Source organism: Aotus nancymaae, unplaced genomic scaffold (genome assembly GCF_030222135.1).
Source record: "Aotus nancymaae isolate 86718 unplaced genomic scaffold, 86718_ANA_hifiasm-v0.15.2.pri h1tg000103l, whole genome shotgun sequence".
In the NCBI taxonomy this organism is placed as follows: Eukaryota; Metazoa; Chordata; class Mammalia; order Primates; family Aotidae; genus Aotus; species Aotus nancymaae.
The window spans coordinates 5,321,264-5,338,469 of record NW_026988518.1 but is presented as its reverse complement, the minus strand read 5'-3'; the positions used below and the strand labels follow the sequence as shown (position 1 = coordinate 5,338,469).

At 42.6% G+C, this 17,206-nt stretch overlaps 1 protein-coding gene and 1 long non-coding RNA gene across 5 annotated transcripts in view; one reads left to right on the top strand and one right to left on the bottom strand.

Moving 5' to 3' along the window:
- Positions 1 to 13,590, bottom strand: part of LOC135272058 (uncharacterized) — a 90,225-nt gene extending 76,635 nt beyond the window's left edge. For all 3 annotated transcript variants that reach the window (XR_010340164.1, XR_010340166.1, XR_010340165.1), the window contains exon 1: positions 13,442 to 13,590. This is a non-coding gene — a long non-coding RNA (uncharacterized LOC135272058). The remainder of the gene's footprint in view (positions 1 to 13,441) is intronic.
- A 182-nt stretch (positions 13,591 to 13,772) lies between these two features.
- Positions 13,773 to 17,206, top strand: part of SLC44A3 (solute carrier family 44 member 3) — a 72,048-nt gene continuing 68,614 nt past the window's right edge. For both annotated transcript variants that reach the window (XM_064370184.1, XM_064370183.1), the window contains exons 1-2: positions 13,773 to 13,890; positions 14,374 to 14,475. In XM_064370184.1, the coding sequence (XP_064226254.1) occupies positions 13,864 to 13,890; positions 14,374 to 14,475 (129 nt within the window). In that variant the 5' untranslated portion in view covers positions 13,773 to 13,863. The remainder of the gene's footprint in view (positions 13,891 to 14,373; positions 14,476 to 17,206) is intronic.

The following is a 17,206-nucleotide window of genomic DNA, read 5'->3' as shown; positions in this document are numbered from 1 at the left end:
TCTCTTTGCCATAATTTACCACTGAATAAGACCCAAATATGCACTAGATTTTAAAAACTGTGATTTACGCAGCTAACAATTCATAAGACAAAATTAGAATCCTCCCCTAACTCCATACTTAACCCTGAATTAACCTTCAGATGACTATGATGTTTTTAAATTATGCAGTGTTTAAAGGGCAAAAACAGAGTCTATTTGAATTGTTAAGAGAATTTTAGTAATCTATGGTATGTGTTCTCAGCCTTGGCCACAAATTTTGATACCTGAGCCAAATAATCTAAAGATTATTTGGTCCAGAAATTAAAGGATTCTTTTTAAAAATTCTAATATGCACTGAAGTTTGAAAAACAATGAACTCTAGATTACTGTCTCCAAAAATATAATTTTCCAAAATATTGACCACTCTAGTGATCAGAGAATAATGAAATAATAACTTGTCATTATCTCAGATTGTCAAATAGGCAAATACTAAAAAGAACCCTACTAACCAAGTATTAACGTAGTGTTTTTTCAAACAATGAGTTACTGCCCATTCATGGATCATGAAGTTAACCTCCCCCCATATCTGGTATTTTCAAAAATGTTTTTGAAAAGAAAAGGAAAGGAGAAAAAAGAAAAAGTTTATTGTTCCTAGTCAGGAAAATATTAAACTTTATTTCAATTATACATTTGTGTGTGTGTTTAAGTGGGTCGTTATACAAAACGTATTTCTTCCAGTGGGTCAAAGTGCAAAAGATTTGAAAAACAATCTAGAATGCTGACAAAAGCACGCTCTCCTGGGCTGCTGGTGGGAATGTAATTGGCACAGTTTTTCTTGAGGGCCCTTTGGCAACAGCCTTGAAAAGCTTCACTTTGACCTGGGTGTTTACTCTTCTGAGAATTTATTCTTTTGAAATAACCTCTCAAATGCACATTTGCATGTAAAGATGTACATTTCATTGCTGCCTGTAATAGTGAAAACACAAAAATATCCAACCACATGAATTACAGTTAAATATATTATCCATGAGACAAAATACAATGCAGCCATTAAGAATAATGAAATGGCCTGATATCTATTGATTTGAAATGATGTTCAGATATATCAGAAGGAAAAGCAGGTTGCAGTAGAAAACATTAGGTGCAGCATAGTCTCATTCTGGGAAACGTATACTGTGTTTATAATAAATCTAAGCCCTGGGAAAGAGAAGTTAGGCATAAAGGCAAAGCGTGACCTCCCGGTTCCCACATCCTGGCTGCACCATCTTGGTCAAAAAACTGAACTTCACAAGACAATCCTTGTACCTACTGCAGAAGATTGTTGTGAGAATGAGCTAAGTTAATACAGGTGAAATTTTCCAAGCAGTGCCAAGCATTTGGTAAACACAAAAGAAATATTAGTTCTATCTATGCCAGAAAGAAAATGAGAGATTTCACACCAGAAAACCTTAACAGTGGCCATTCTCTGGGTGCTGGGATTACAAGAGAATTTCATATCTTTCTTTATACATTTTGAATATTTAAATTTTATAATCAGAAAAAGACAAGACAGTATAAAAATTAAAAATATATACTTTTAGGGTTCTAAAATATCTTTATTTTGATAACTTTAGGTAAAAAAAAAAAATACTTAGACAGAATGACAGTAACAACATGTTCTACTTGAATTGTGCCTCCTTCTTTAAAGAAATTTGGTTTGAGGGACTTTTGCCAAATCAGGCAATGAAGTCTGTTCTGAAATTACACTTCCCTGATTTTGGAATTCTTTCTGTAACTTCAGAGACTGGTACAAAGATTTTGCTTCCCAATCTCCTTCTGTAAAAGGTTTTCTGCTTTATCTCACTCTTATCAGTCCAGAGTCCACTAACAGAAATCTACATCAAATTGTCCCATTATACAGGCCTCAAAGCCTCTCTCTGTCTCAATAGCATACCTTAGACAATAACATTTCTCATGAAATGATGACATCATGTCCAAAGAACAGTTCAAACTGCATTAACCTTCATGTTTATCCATGAGTTAAAAACAGGAACCTTAAATGGCATTGTGTGTGGGTGGGGAAACTAATTATTAAAGAAAATGGGGAATTACAGAACTGCATGGAAAAAAAGGATTTAGAAATAATCTATTGTTTCTTAAAGACCATTATTAACACACAATTATATTTCCTTTCAGTCTGTTTAATTCTCATTCATCAGGAATGTAGTTCAAGCCATGATGTGAATCGAGAACCTATACACATTCTTTTTATTATTACTGTTTATTTATTATTTTATTCATTTATTGATGCACAGCCTTGTTCTAACAAGAATTTTATTTATTCGTTATTATTGATGTAGCCTTTCTCTTTGTGATACATAGTGAATTCTTGCACCGTGTATCTAGTATGTAGTATCCAATACTTCTTTAGGCCACAGAATGCGCTCCACAGAAGTCACCCTTCTGTCACTGTAACCTTACCACATGCACTGATAACACAAATACTCCCATAATCAGCCAGTCTCCTTTTGAATTTGATAAACTGCTTGAATATACACTTCTTAGGTAAATTTTAAGAATACTTTGCCAAGCCTTCTACCCCACGGAAGAATCCCAGTGGATTTAGTCTGAAATAGCATTAAGTGTACAAATTAACTTTGGAGCAAGTCCTATCTTCACAACGTTTTCCTGTCTTGACATGATGGGCCTTCTGTTTATTCCAGCCTTCCTTTGCATTGCTCGTTAGAATTTTTGCCTTTATTTCTATCATCTGTCACATTTGCTTCCCATTCTGCCCCCACTTGAGTTTCACTTTGTATCTTCCCGTTTCCTTACAGAATGAACATCCACACATGACGCAATAGGACTTTTATTTAGGGTAGATGAGAAATCCTAGTTCAGTCTTCATTTTATTAAACAGTTAGTTAACAGAAGCATTGCCTAAGAGGCCCGTGCTACCTAGGACAGCAGAGCTCTCGAAGTCATTTGTTTTACCTGGTTAATAATCACTTGAGAGCCCTGTACGCTCTTTCAAGTTACTTGGCTCCATCTTCTGGTTTGAATTTTGAGTACTTGGAGTAAGGACAGTTGAAAGTTGCCAGAGCAGGGCTGAGACTGGAGTGAGGTGAGTTGGGCATCTAGGGTCCAGATTTAAGAAAGCATCTGCTCTCAGGCGCCCTGGCGCCTCGCCCACCTCACCAGGTCCCAGCCTGCCCCCGGGAACCGGCTGCTGTGAGCCAGCTAGGTCTGGCGAGTGGTAGGGAGAGGGTTGCCACAGTTTCCCCCATAGCTCTGCCCTGGGCCTGCACAGGGGGAGCTGCTGCCACCGTCCATGGGGAGCACTTGGCCCAGCCTGGCTAATGGACCCCACTCTTGCTTCTCCGGGCCACTTTTGTGTTTTGGTAGCAAGCGGCATCTACAGGCTAGAACAGATGGACAGCCTGACATCATCTAAATGCTCTTACAGGATCCCCAAAGCCAATTTATTTCCATTTGAGAAGTGCTTTGTCTGAACTGTGTTATCGGTCCATGGGTCATGACCTCCCTCTGGCCTGTGCCACCCTAACTGCCCTTAACTGTCCAGAACAACCACCACCCCTGACCTTGAAGCCTGCCCAGAAAGGCTTCAAGCACAAGAGCTCATTTTTTAAAAATCCAAGAAGAGCTGCATATGAGCAGACAAAAGCAGCTATAATAAAATACATTATTATAAAACCTATATGGGAGGGGGTTTAGATAGATGTGACGCTTGATTCCACAGCCTTTCCATGATGTTCAAACGCAGACAGTAAAATGGTTTTGGTTTCGTGCTATTTACACTTAGTAATGTTCCAATATCTTGTGAGTTTTTAAAACATTCTTTAGGTTTTTTTTTCTGAAATTAATAGTAAATCTTCCAAAGATATAGAGGAGGTTTGGGTAAGAGAAATTTATTTAACTGTCTTAGTTAACAAAATGAGGGATATTCTCATTAGTTAGAAATGGCTCTAAAAACAGAGAATCTAAGATTATAAAATTTAGAATGAGAGATAAAAGGAAAAAGAAAAGAAAGGCAAGGTTGAGGAACAAATAAGAGGGAAGAGAACACCGGAGAGCAGAAATGTGGCAGGAGCAGTGACAGGCCCACACGTAATAAGACCCCAGGTCACATTAGCCAGGCATGGTGGCGGGTGCCTGTAGTCCCAGCTACTTGGGAGGCTGAGGCAGGAAAATCACTTGAACCTGGGAGGTGGAGGTTGCAATGAGCTGAGATCACACCACTGCACTCAAGTCTGGGTGACAGAGTAAGACTCCATCTTAAAAATAAAACAAAACAAAACAAAAGACAAAAACAAGACCCGGGGCAGATTCGAGGCAGCAGGCAGAGCTGGAACATTCAGCGTGGGCAAACGGGCCTGCCCACCACCACCCCACACAAATTGCTTACAATACTCCTCAAAATTAGCACCTAGTACAATCATTTTTGGTACTAATAATGACTATATGTCCTTGAAAAAGTTGAGGCACACATAGTCCCCCCATTTAAAGCAGCCATACTGATCTATTTCATTATGATGTTATTTGTCTCTGAAATCATATGTTATAAAAGTAAATAGACACATCAACTCATAAAAGACACTACACTCCTCGTGCTCCGAGTGCCACTGTAAGCCCCGTGACATCAGCTGCACTTCTGGGCAGTGAGCATGAATGCTGTCAGCGTGGAGCCCTCTCCCATCCTCCGCTGATATCCAGCACTGTCTGTGGTTACCCCACCACGGCCTTGTTGCCTGCCATTTAATTTGTGTCCTAGAAAACCATCGTGACTGATCAGCATGCTACACAAGGTTTCTGTGAAGGGAGCTCCCACGTTCACCCCGTCAAATTGGATTAGGGCCCAGCATTAACCCCATGTTAACTTAGTTACCTCCTGACAGGCCCCATTTCCTTTTCTGCTTTCCCTCACTCAGAACAGAAAAAGAGAGTATTGTTGTGAGACAGAGTAGGGATGGGACTTGACCTCCGTCCCCCATGCCCCACCAAGGACCTTTACTGCAAGCTGGTGGGACCCCAATCAGACCATTCAGCCCTCGCACCGTAAATCTGAGGTACTAGCGGTTAGGGCTTCAACATACGAATTTGGGGTGGACACAATTCAGCCCATAACAAATGTGAACTTTTAAAAAGTTAACCTCAGTTATCTAGAACTCTCGCTCCCCAATCTAGAATCTCATTTTCTGGCAGCCTCATACAATGGAGTTGGTGCTTCTTCCCTGGCAGTGCTGCCACGCAAGACCGGTTTGCGATTGTGGTAGAAGCTCCTGCAAGCGCAACACGTGAAAGACGCGCAGCATGGCATGGGTGGGGAGCAGAAAGGATGGAGGAGCCAGAACGGCCTGATTTTTTTGTTTTCCCACCGTCCAATAAGCAAATTAATATTGCCGTATCTGCAGCACTGATCTATAGGAATTCATAATCTAGGTCAGAGTTAGGGTTCGTGTTCCTATAAATGATATATACAACTTGTTTAAGACAGATACTGTGTCCTACCTTTAGAGATCTTAATCTACTCCAGGTGGGCCCAGGATCTGCCTGTTTCGGAAACGCCCTAGGAGATTGTGTCTTCGGAGCCACACTGCTAGCGGTGACAAAGCAGTGCCATCTTGGCTGTGCACCAAACAAGGGCCCAATACCCACAGCTCCCAAGTCAATCAGCTGATGAACTGAGTCAAATCAGCTGATTCATTGAGTCGCACAAGCACATTCTCCTAATTTGCTACAAATTAGTCTGTTTCCTATTTCATTGTTAACCTAGGCTTAATTTATATAACACTAGCTATAGGTTACTGAACCTCTAATAACCAAACCAATAAGTTGGTTTGAGGCCAAGTTATAGGGTAGGCAAACAATAACAATTTTCCGAATTAGCCATTGTTATCACCATTTTAAAAATGAGGAAACGGAGGTTTACAGAGAATAAGTAATTTGGGGGCTGAGGCAGGAGAATCGCTTGAACCGAGGAGGTGGAGGTTGCAGTGAGCTGAGATTGTGCCACTACACTCCAGCCTGGGCAACAGAGGCGAGACTCTGTCTCCCCAAAAAAAAAGTTCACATTTGTTATGGGCTGAATTAATATTTGTCCCCCTAGTACCTCAGATTTATTGTGAAAGGTCTGGATGGTCTGATTGAGGCCCCCACCAGCTTGCAGTAAAGGTCCTTGGTGGGGCACAGGGAAGGGAGCGAGCGAGACTCAGTCTCAAAAAAAAAAAAAAAAAAAAAGATCACACAGTTGGCAACTGTCTGAACCTAGTTTCAAACCCCAAGTCGACCCAACTCCAAAGCTCCAGTGATTTCCAGACAACTAAATAATGCACCATTAATTCTTCAATAAGAACCTGCAGTCAGTGCTTTTAGTCTATACAGGATATCAATTTGTTCCAGACAGTGCTAAGATTCTTAGAATATCCTTCATTCTAAGACAATTGTAAGATTTAATGAGGACATCAATTTAATAATAGCTTTGGGGGAGCATTAAACACTACAATATATATGTCAAATATAAGATGTCTCACTATTTGGAAATATTAAATGCAAAAAAATAAACTATAAAGATGGTCGGCTAGGTGCAGTGGTGCACACCTGTAATCCCAGAGCTTCGGGAAGCCAAAGCGGGAGAATTGCTTGAGCCCAAGAGTTCAAGAACAGCCTGGGCAACATAGCGAGACCACTTCTCTACAAAAAATAAGGCGAGGTGTGGTGGCTCACACCTGTAATCCCAGCATTTTGGGAGGCCGAGGTGAGCGGATCACCTGAGGTCAGGAGTTCGAGACCAGCCTGACCAACATGGAGAAACCCCCTCTCTACTAAAAATACAAAATTAGCTAGGCACTGTGGCACATGCCTGTAATCCCAGCTACTCAGGCTGAGGCAGGAGAATCACTTGAACCCGGGAGGCGGAGGTTGTGGTGAGCCGAGATCGCGCCATTGCACTCCAGACTGGGCAACAAGAATAAAACTCTATCTCAAAAATGAATAAATAAATACAAATTTTAAAAATTCAAAAATTAGCGGAGCATGGTGGTGCACGCCTGTAGTCCTAGCTACTCGGGAGGTTGAGGCAGGATTGCTTGAGCCAGGAGTTAAAGGTACAGTGAGCTATGATCACACCACTGCACTCCAGCTGAGGCAGCAGAGCATGTCCCTGTCTCGAAAATACATATAATAATAATTAAATTAAATTAAAGATGAGGCAAGATACCTTAGCGTCAATGAAGAAAAGCACACCATTTGTCTGGTTTGACAACGCACCCGCTGGCCTGCAGTGCCATCTGCTGTAAGGAAGTAGCAACTACAGTAACTCTCAAAGGCAGGGTTTTGCGGGGTCAAGATGGCTAGTAACCTCTTCATTGCCCAGGTGGCTCAGAGTGCCAGTGTCCTAGTCATGGATTTGGAATAAAGGGGAAAATACAAATAAAAGTAAAAGATAAGAGGAAGAAAAATAAAGAAGATGGAAAATAAAAATAAAAATAAAATAGGGAGGTGCTATCATCATCCCTGTCATTAATTAAGAGACTATCTCTTATTACCTGCCAGGTATTTTGCACATTTTATCTACAACCTATTTTATTAATCTGTCTTACCAGGGGTTTTATTTTTCCAGTCTTTTCAAAGAACAAGCTTTTATTTTCATTGATCATCTGTACTGTTTCTGCTTTCTCTTTCATTCATTTCTGCTAGTGTTTCTCCCCTCTTTTACTCTGGATAATTAGTTTGCATACATATGCCACGTTCTTTTACATCCTAGAATTTCAGAGCTGGAAGGAGATCGAGAAAAGCCTGGCTCTTGTCTCTCATTTTACAAAGAGGCCCAGAGAGAGAGGAAATTTGCTGCATGACCTACAGCTGGTGCCTGGTTTCCACACACATGAGTAATTGCTCCTCTTCTATTCATGTTTCCCTCCTCCCTCTTCTTTCCCTCCTCCCTTTGCTTTTCTGCTTTCCGTCACTCAGAACAGAAAAAGACAGCATTGTTGTGAGACAGACTAGGGATAGGACTCCCCTCCCTCCCCCATTACCACCAAGGACCTTTACTGCAAGCTGGTGGAGACCCCAGTCAGACCATTCAGCCCTTGCACCATAAATCTTGCTCAAGACGCCATATCCACTGATTGTGGGACCTTGAAGAAACTAAAATAAGCAGCTCCTACCATCAATCCTACTGAAGGGAGTTAACCCTATCTCCCACATGTCCACAAGGCCAGAAGAAGGAGTACTCCTTAACCTTTACTTCATTACCATACGAAATATCACACCCAGTGTTGAAGATGTAACATAACATGCTAATGAGACATGCGACACGTGAAGAAGCATGTTATTACACTGCACACGGGCTAAAAGTTCCCCGCCTCCACACGCCTCGACATCACTCATTTCCCGCTATAGCCCCTTTAAAACTGCCTTTCCAACTCCCTCAGGGCCAGCCAGGCTGGTGCGCACTTGCTCTTGCTCTCTCTCTTTCTCTCCCCGCATCCCTCCCTCCCTTGGCCTTTCTTCCTCTCTCCCCCTCCACCCCCTGACCAAGCCTTGTTTGGGAAAACTGTTTTGGCCTCAGGTCAATTGCTATTGCATTAAAAGCCCAAGAACCCATGGTTGGTAACAGTTGGACTGGTAAAATTCAAGATAAATAGGCAAACTTCCCCCTCAAAAGATCTACATTTAAATTCATAGTGCATCAAATTTTGTTCATTTGTGCTGGGGGTTAGCAGTTTTCCTGTTTTTACAACACTACACATGTACTCCAAATAGGCAGGTTACCGAATGCAAACAAATTTTAGGAAATAAAATTCAACCTGCCTTTTAGAAGCTTATACTTTTATCTATTAAAAATGCTATTTATTTCAGATATTTGGCAAAAAAAAAAAAAAAAAAAAATGGGTAGTATCTTGGCAATCAAAATGTAAATGTAGGCTGGGTGCAGTGGCTCATGCCTGTAATCCCAGCACCTTGGAAGGCCGAGGTGGGTGGATCACAAGGTCAGGAGTTCAAGACCAGCCTGGCCAACATGGTGATACCGTGTCTCTACTAAAAAGACAAAATTAGCCAGGCATGGTGGTGGGCTTCTGCAGTCCCAGCTACTCAGGAGACAGAGGCAGGAGAGTCGCTTGAACCCGGGAGGCAGAGGTTGCAACGGGTTCTCCTGCAATCGATTCTCCTGCCTCAGCCTCCTGAGTAGCTGGGACTACAGGCACGTGCCACCACACCCAGCTAATTTTTGCATTTTTAGTAGAGATGGGGTTTCGCCATATTGGTCAGGCTGGTCTCAAACTCCTGACCTTGTGATCCACCCACCTCGGCCTCCCAAAGTGCTGGGATTACAGGCGTGAGCCATCGTGCCCAGCCAAGTTTCACATTCTTGATTTTGCTGGTGGCATCCCTGGGATGTCATTTGATTTGTCCCTCTATTTCCTATATTTGTTGTTAAGTTGGTGGTCAGATTCCACTAGATTTTTCTGGCATGACAATTTCACAGGTGGGGATATGTTCTTCCCTGGGAGGAGGTTGATGGCTGCTTGTCCCTCTTTTGTGATGTTTGGAAAACTGTGATATCCTCATCGTCATCTATGAGACACAACAGGTCTATCAAGAGAAACTTCCCTCATCAATTATTTGATTACCCTGTTCATATAAGAGAGGCAGAATATGTGCTTGATTCTTTCCCTTTAAGTTTTTGAAATCAGTTGGCCCCTAGAATTTTCTAAAGGCAATCAATAACGATTTATTTTCATTTAGTATTATTGAGAATTTATGAATATAAACACATTCAATGTATTTCAAGGATGGAATATTTATAAGGGTTTTAGGGTCTGGCATAAGAGGCGTTTTTCAATTCATGGATGCTGATTTAATTGGCCAGTTTGTTCTATAGTAAGTTGAGAATTGGTGGGCACAATGAAGGGTAGGGAGTTGAAGTGAGTTTTGAAGGGCACAGTCGTGTGGTAACCCAGTTGAGCGATGTACGTATTGTCCTGATGACAGCTATTATCCAGTTGTTAGCCTATTCTCTAATAAATAGATCTTTAGGAAATTCCTAAAACTGGATTTTTTAAAGCAAACAATAAAGTTATCTGAAATGACCTCTTAGGTCACAAGTGTAATAGTTCTTTCTTCCTTTTCTTTTTCTCCTGTACAATCTTTATTTGGTTTTGGTATCAGTTTGATGCTGGCCTCATAAAATGACCTGAGCAACTTTTGCTCTATTTCTATTTCTGGTGCAACTTGTATATTATAGAAATTAACTGTTTCTTAAAAGTTAATTTCCATAATATAGAAAAAGCCTCTAGATCTGAGCTGGGGTGGGGGGAGTTTAGGAGAGATATTTGGCTGCCATTTCAATTTACTTAACACTTCATGGTTTATTCAAATTCTCTACTTCTTCTTATACCAATTACTGCATTTTATATTTTTAGGAACATATCCATTTTATCTAGGTTTACATATATTAGGGTTCATAACACTTTTTAAATGTTTTAATATCTTTTGTTACTTCCTCCGTCATTCTGTCTTATTTTATTTGAGTCTTTCCTCTTTTCTCCTCATCAGTCTTGCCAAAGTTCGGTCTTCTTAATCTTTTCCGTGGGCCTGACTTCTGTTTTATTCATCTTCTCTGCTTTTCTGTGTCACTGACTTCTGCCCATATCTTTATTATTGCCTTTCTTCTTGTTTCAGTGCGTATGCTGTTGCTTCTCACGTTGAATGCTTAGCTACTTTCTTTTTAACCTTTTGTTTCCTGATAGATATAACCATACATTTCCATCTAACTGGCACTTAAGCTGTGTCCCAATTTGACATGTAGAATTTGTATTAATATTCAATTTCAAATATTTCTCAATTTCCTTTATGACTCAAGGACGTTGTCTAGTAAGATGTTATTTGATTTCCAAATGAGGTTTGGGGTATTTTTTGGTTTCTGTTTGTGGGGTTTTGTTTGTTTTTTGCTGTTCTGCTGATATGATTCGGGTCTGTCTCCACACAAATTTCACGTCAAATTGTAATCCCCAGTATTGAAGGTTGGGCTTGGCGGGAGGTGACTGGATCACAGGGGCTGAGTTCTCAAGAATGGGTTAGAACCATCCCCTCAGTGCTGTTCTCATGATAGTGAGTTATTGTGGGATCTGGTCATTTAAAAGTGTGTAGCACCTCCCCATCTCTCTCCTGCTCCAGCCATGTAAGACATGCCTGCTTCCTCTTCACTTTCCACTATGATTGTAAGTTTCCTAAGGCCTGCCCAGAAACAGAAGCCACTAAGCTTCCTGTATAGCCTGCAGAACCGTGAGCCAATTAAAACTCTTTTCTTTATAAATTACCCAGTCTCAGGTATTTCTTTATAGTAGTGCAAGAATGAACTAATATATCTGCTGTATTATTTATTGTACATGAAAAATTACCGCGAATGCAGTGACTTAACACACGTTTATTATCTTGTAGTTTCTGTTGGTCAGGAGTCTGGGCACAATCTAACTGGGTTCTCTTTCTTTCCTAACGTCATGTAATCATGGAAATGATTTTCCATCACATTTACTGTATTCTTTTGGTGTATTAGGGGTCTCTAGAGAAGCAGAACCAATAGGATGGACAGATGGATAATAGATCGATAGATACTATAAAGAGATTTATTATAATGAACTGACTCATGGGATTATGGAGGCTGGCAAGTCCAAAATCTGCAAAACCAATGTTCCAATTTAAGTGCAAAGGCTAGAAGCTGCTATAGAACCCAGGAAACATCAATGTTCTAGTTCAAGTCCAAAGGCCGGTAGGATGCTGTAAACCGAGAGCCAATATCCCAGTTCTAAGGCCATCAGGCAGGAGAATCCTCTTACTAGGGGGATGGAGTCAGCCTTTTGTTCTATTCAGGCCTTCAACTGATTGGATGAGGCCCACACACATTAAGGAGGGAAAACTGCTTTACTCAGTCCACCAATTTAAATGCTAATCTCATCCAGAAACAGCCTCACAGAAACACCCAGAATAATGTTTGACCACATATTTGGATACCCTGTGACTGACCTATTCAAAATGATACATAAAATTAACCACCATAATTGGTTAAAATGTACAGGTACTATCCACTTCCAAAGAAGGGAACTACATAAGGGTGTAAACACCAGCAGGTGGAAATCATAGGCACCTTAAAATCTATCCACCACACATATTTTTATTCATTACTTCTAATCTTATTGCACTGTGAAATGTATTGAGCCTTCCTTTAAGATCTAATGCAGTTTATGTTTTTGCTTTAATGTTTCACATGTACCTGAAAAGGGAAAGAACATGTATTCACTGTTTGATGGAAATGTATATGACTTGTAAATATCTAATGGCTCAAGTTTATTAATTATATTGTCCAGACCTTCCATATTTGTTTTCTGTGTGTATGTGTGTTGGGAGAGGAGAGGAAGGATCTACTGTCTACTTGATCTATTGGCTAGTTAAAAATCTCCAACTATAATTTTGATTTATCTGTTTCTGCCTAAACTTATGTTAGTTGCTGCTTAACAAATATTAAAGCTGCATTGTTAGGCACATTTATGACCTCCCTTATGAACTTTTTATCTTGTGTCAGGTTTTAAAATTACTACCTGAGCTTTCTGTGGTTCATGTTTGTGCTATATCTTTTTAGTTTTAACCTTTCAGTGTCTATGTTTTAAACAAGTTTCTTGTAGAAAACATATTGCTGAATCCCTTGTTTTCATTCACTTTGAAAGGCTGTTCTTTTTGTAATTGGTAAGTTTAACCCGCTTACATTTATTGCAATTGCTGCTCTATTTGGGAGGCAGCATGGAATAGCTTTAAGTGCAGTTGTAAGTATGGGCTCTAGATCTAGACCATCTGGAGTTTCACCTACTCTGTCTGATAAACATGCATCCAGGAAGGCCCAGTGAGTTTGGAGTGGGAGGGTGGTGCTAGCCCAGAAGGAGGTCACGTGCACCAGAGAACCACTGTCTATCACTCCCAGTTTCTGCCACTTTGCCAGATCTTTCCTGCAGTCAGGTTTCTACCCTTAGGTAGAAGCAGCACCTAAAACCTAGCAGCCCTGAGGGTGGCAGAGGGAAGGGTAGAGGCTGGATTGGGAGGAGGTGGGGAAAGGTCGGTCTGCAGTTTTTTTTTTGTTTTTTAAATTCCTCACCCCAACAGAGCTTTTGTGCTGGTCTGATATTACCTGGAAAACTACCCCACCAGTCGCTTCAGTGGACGCTACCATTTCAACTGCAAAGTCAGGCAACGATTGTCCTACGGCAAAGTGGGAGAGAAGTCAGAGTAAACCACCTCGAGAGCGCCGGTCTCCTGGAGTGTCTGGGTTCGACTCCTGCCTCAGCAGCTTACCCTGTCTCCTCGAACAAGCTGCATCATCGCTGGCCGTGCCTCAGTTTCCCTCCTCCGTATACTAGGAATGACAAGAGCAGTGAGAACAGAATCCGCCCGGCACACAGTAAACGCTGCTCACCTGTTTGCTGTGTAGACTACACCACTACACTGTCGCTCGGCCCTCAGGAAGGATCTGCTGAGACTTTCGACTTCTAGCTCACGGCAGAGGCCGACCACCCGCGCAAGGTCGCGGCGGCGCCGGCTCAGCTTCAGTCTTCGAGGTGCACATCCTGGGAGCTGCGGCCGCGAGGCGGTTGAGGCGAGAGGACAGGGAAGCGTCTGAGCCTCTTCCTCCCACCGGGGCAGGACCCCACGCAGGGAAGAGGCCGACCCAGTGGACCTCGGCGCCCGCGGCCGCCGGGCCAGGCGCAAAGGCGAACGGGAGGCGGCGCTGCGCCCTGCTCGCCCCTCCCCGGCCCCGGCCCCGGCCCGCGGCGCTGCGTCTCCGCGTACGGGACACGGCGGCAGCTCCCAGTCACCGCCCCCGCCGGCGAGCGCGCGATGCCCTGCTCGGGCGCCGAGTACCTGGTAAGCGCCCGCAGCCTCGGCCCTCGGGGGAAGAGCCCCGGCGAAGGGTCGGGTCCCCCTCCTGCACGCACCTGCCCCGCCGGGACTCTTCCGCCTTTCCCGCGCCTCAGGGATCGCGCCCCCGCCTAGTACCCTGGGGCCATCTGGCGGGGAGGACCCTGGACCCTGCTCCGGTGCTGGGGCGGAAGCCGGGGAGCCCCGGGCCGCGGGGCACGAACTTGGGGCGGCCCTCAGGTGCACCTCCAGGTGAGCACTTGGCGGCTGGGGGCTTAACATCCGCCCCGCACGCAGCAGGTGTTTCAAAGGCTGCGGGAAAGAGCTTCAGGTGGTCACGGGGAAGAAAAAAACAAAAAACAAAAACCTAATTTTAAAAATTTAGAAAAAGATTGGTTACTTTGAGCACACTTCGAGTAGATTTGGGTTCGGCTTCCAGGTTGAGTCCACTTGTTTATCTTTTTTCTCAACTCTCCCTTTTTCTGGAAGGTTTCTGCAGAAGGAGCCCCTAGGGAGTGGCGACCCCAGATTTATAGGAAACGCACAGATACGGCATGGTTATTCCTGTTCTTTCTCTTTTGGACTGGTTTGGTAAGTGTGGGTGCTTGGCAAGGAAAGAGGCCAGTGTGTGTGCGCGTCTGGAAATAACTCTGTCCCAAATGTAAATCGTAGTTGGTGCTGCAGTGAGAGACTTCTGCCATTAACCCACAGTAAACACCAGTTAGTAGTCAGGAGAATTCTTATCCTAGACTTGCTAGAAAGACTTGTCTTTTTGCTCCAGGCCATGTTCTAAGGTGTGACTCTATTAGGAAATGGGAATTAACAGTTTGCAATGTGATCGTTATTTAGTAAGGCCAATGTGTCTCCTCTTACTATCCGAATTTACTAAGCAGTTCTTTTACCACCTGCCACACTCCCAAATCAAATATTCCTCAAGCTGTTGGTGCGCCTTTAACAAAGGAAAAGCTAGGGTAAGCCTAGAAATAAATTGCATTTCCTTTAGCTGAACATCACACACACACACACACACACACACACACACACACACACACACACACACGATATGTTGTGTTTAGCAGCCAATACTGTTAGCCATAGCAAATAAGGAATGATTTTTCCTACGCTCGTTTCCAGGTATGTATGATTGCTGGCAAACCCCATCACACTGTGCGGTTTTAATCCTGAGAGAGTCTGTTGGAAGTCAAATCTTGCTGCTTTTATACTTATTTTAGAGTTGTAGGTAGCAGCAGAAAAAGTCTCACCCGACATTTTCAAAGGCCACTTTCATGAAATCATCCATGCCAGGCTGAGGCGTGCTGTTTGCTGCATGGTAAATGATTAATTTATAGAGCAGGATAATAACTATCAGATCGTAATTACCTTTGTTGCAAAGAATTCCATTTGAATAGACCGTAAAATACCATGTTTGTTCCTCTTTCCAAGTAAGAAAAGCATTTGTTCACTTGTGACCCGTTTCACATAGACAGACTTGGTTCCAGGCACAGTGGAAGGTTAGGCCTGAAACACTTAATCAGATGATTTTTGTTGCTTACGTTGGAACTCTCCTCTAAGAGCCGAGAGAGACAGTGCACCTAGGATACCTTCGGCTTAACTTCACAGATGGCTGGTGTTTTTCTCTAAGACTGCTGTTGTATAAATGCAGGGAGCAGCTGGCCTGCCTTGTGCCTGGCAGCTTTGACCTCAAGCTGTTACTGTGATTTAATGATCTGCCTTAGCCCCTCCACAGCTTCCACCTAGGACCTCACTACCAAACTCTCAGTCCGACAACTGAGAATCCTAGGAAAAGGCTTTGTAGATGACCTATCACAGCCAAATAAGTCTAATGGTTTTAATATGTCCAAGTTCTCACTATAGCATTCTGTTTTAAGAATCAGAGTCCTTTCTTAGCTCACTGGCTTTTTTTTTTTTCCATTTAAGATGCATATTTCTATTGAAGTTTTAAAAAAATTTGTAACCAGACAGAAAGGATAAAGTAGATAAGAATGATATGCAACAGTTTTTAGTCACAGGTATTTAAAACAAAGCAAGGAGTGTTGTTTTGTTTTTTTCTTTTTCTGCCTCTGTTGTTCAGCTTTCAGGTCTTGTGGCAGACGTCCTGACTGGTGATGTGCTGAACAGGATTATTATTGATGGTGCTGCCCTGAGTTAGGGCTGGACAAAGGCTCGGGGGAAGGAGCTGAAATTATAAGCAGGGATGGTTCTTGCCAATGCAGCACCAGCCTGGGTTTATATTTGCATTAAACACAAGGAACAAAGTCTCAAAGATTCCATTTTCCTGGTTTTGCAGACATGGCTGATGGTGACCACCTTCGTGGCTCCACCAGAGCAGTGTACACACCTCCTACATCACCTCTCATATGGAGTCGCAATTGCATGTTTGAAATTAGGACAATAAAGGTATATAGTGGTAGTTTTTTGGAAGGCTGAGGCAGGAAGATCCCTTGTAGCCAGGAGTTTAAGACCAGCCTGGGCAATCAATTGAGGCCCTGTCTCTATAAAACATAAAAATAAATAATAATAATAATAATAATAATAATAAGTTGTAGTATTAGCAGGGGCTACTCAAATCCTACTCCCATCTCTCCCACCCAGAAAAACTTTCCATTCTTCACCACAGGCTTTCCAAGGGAAAGAATGATAGTAAATGGAAAACATCACTTTGTTATTAGATCACTGGTGAGCTAGGCAGAAGCACATGACCCCTCTCCTCCCCCTAAATTCAAACACAGTCAAGACCTTACTACATTCCAACTCAAAGGACAGGGGACAAGTATGTCAAGGCGCGGTCAACTTGCCATGCCAGCCACGTGGGCACACAGAGTCACACCTGCGTCCACAGCCTTTAGGTAAAGGGTGAGAGACACAGTCTACTAGCAAAGGTGACCCACTCATTCTAGAATCTGACCAGTTAGACTTAGGAGGATCTTGGAGAGTGGGGAAGGACAGGGAGCCTCCTTCCCCGGGAGGTCTGCAGCCAGAAAGTCCTGCGTTCCTTGAGGGCAAGGAGTAGGTTCTGGTCATTCCTGTGTCTCCCAGTAACGACGTCTCAGGCACACACTGGGCACTTGAAGAATGTTTGTTATTTTGATTTCTAAGTTAGTAATGAGTGCAAAATATCTAGAAGGTATTTGAATTTAGGACAATGTACCATTGCAGCATAAGGTGTCAATGCTGTATGTTAATGAATGGTGTATTATATCCTCTCTCCTGGAATGAACTTGTCAATATAGAGTATTAAATGACTTCCTATATATTGTATACAATACTGGGAAACTGACTAAGGTTGTATTATGGGAAGATA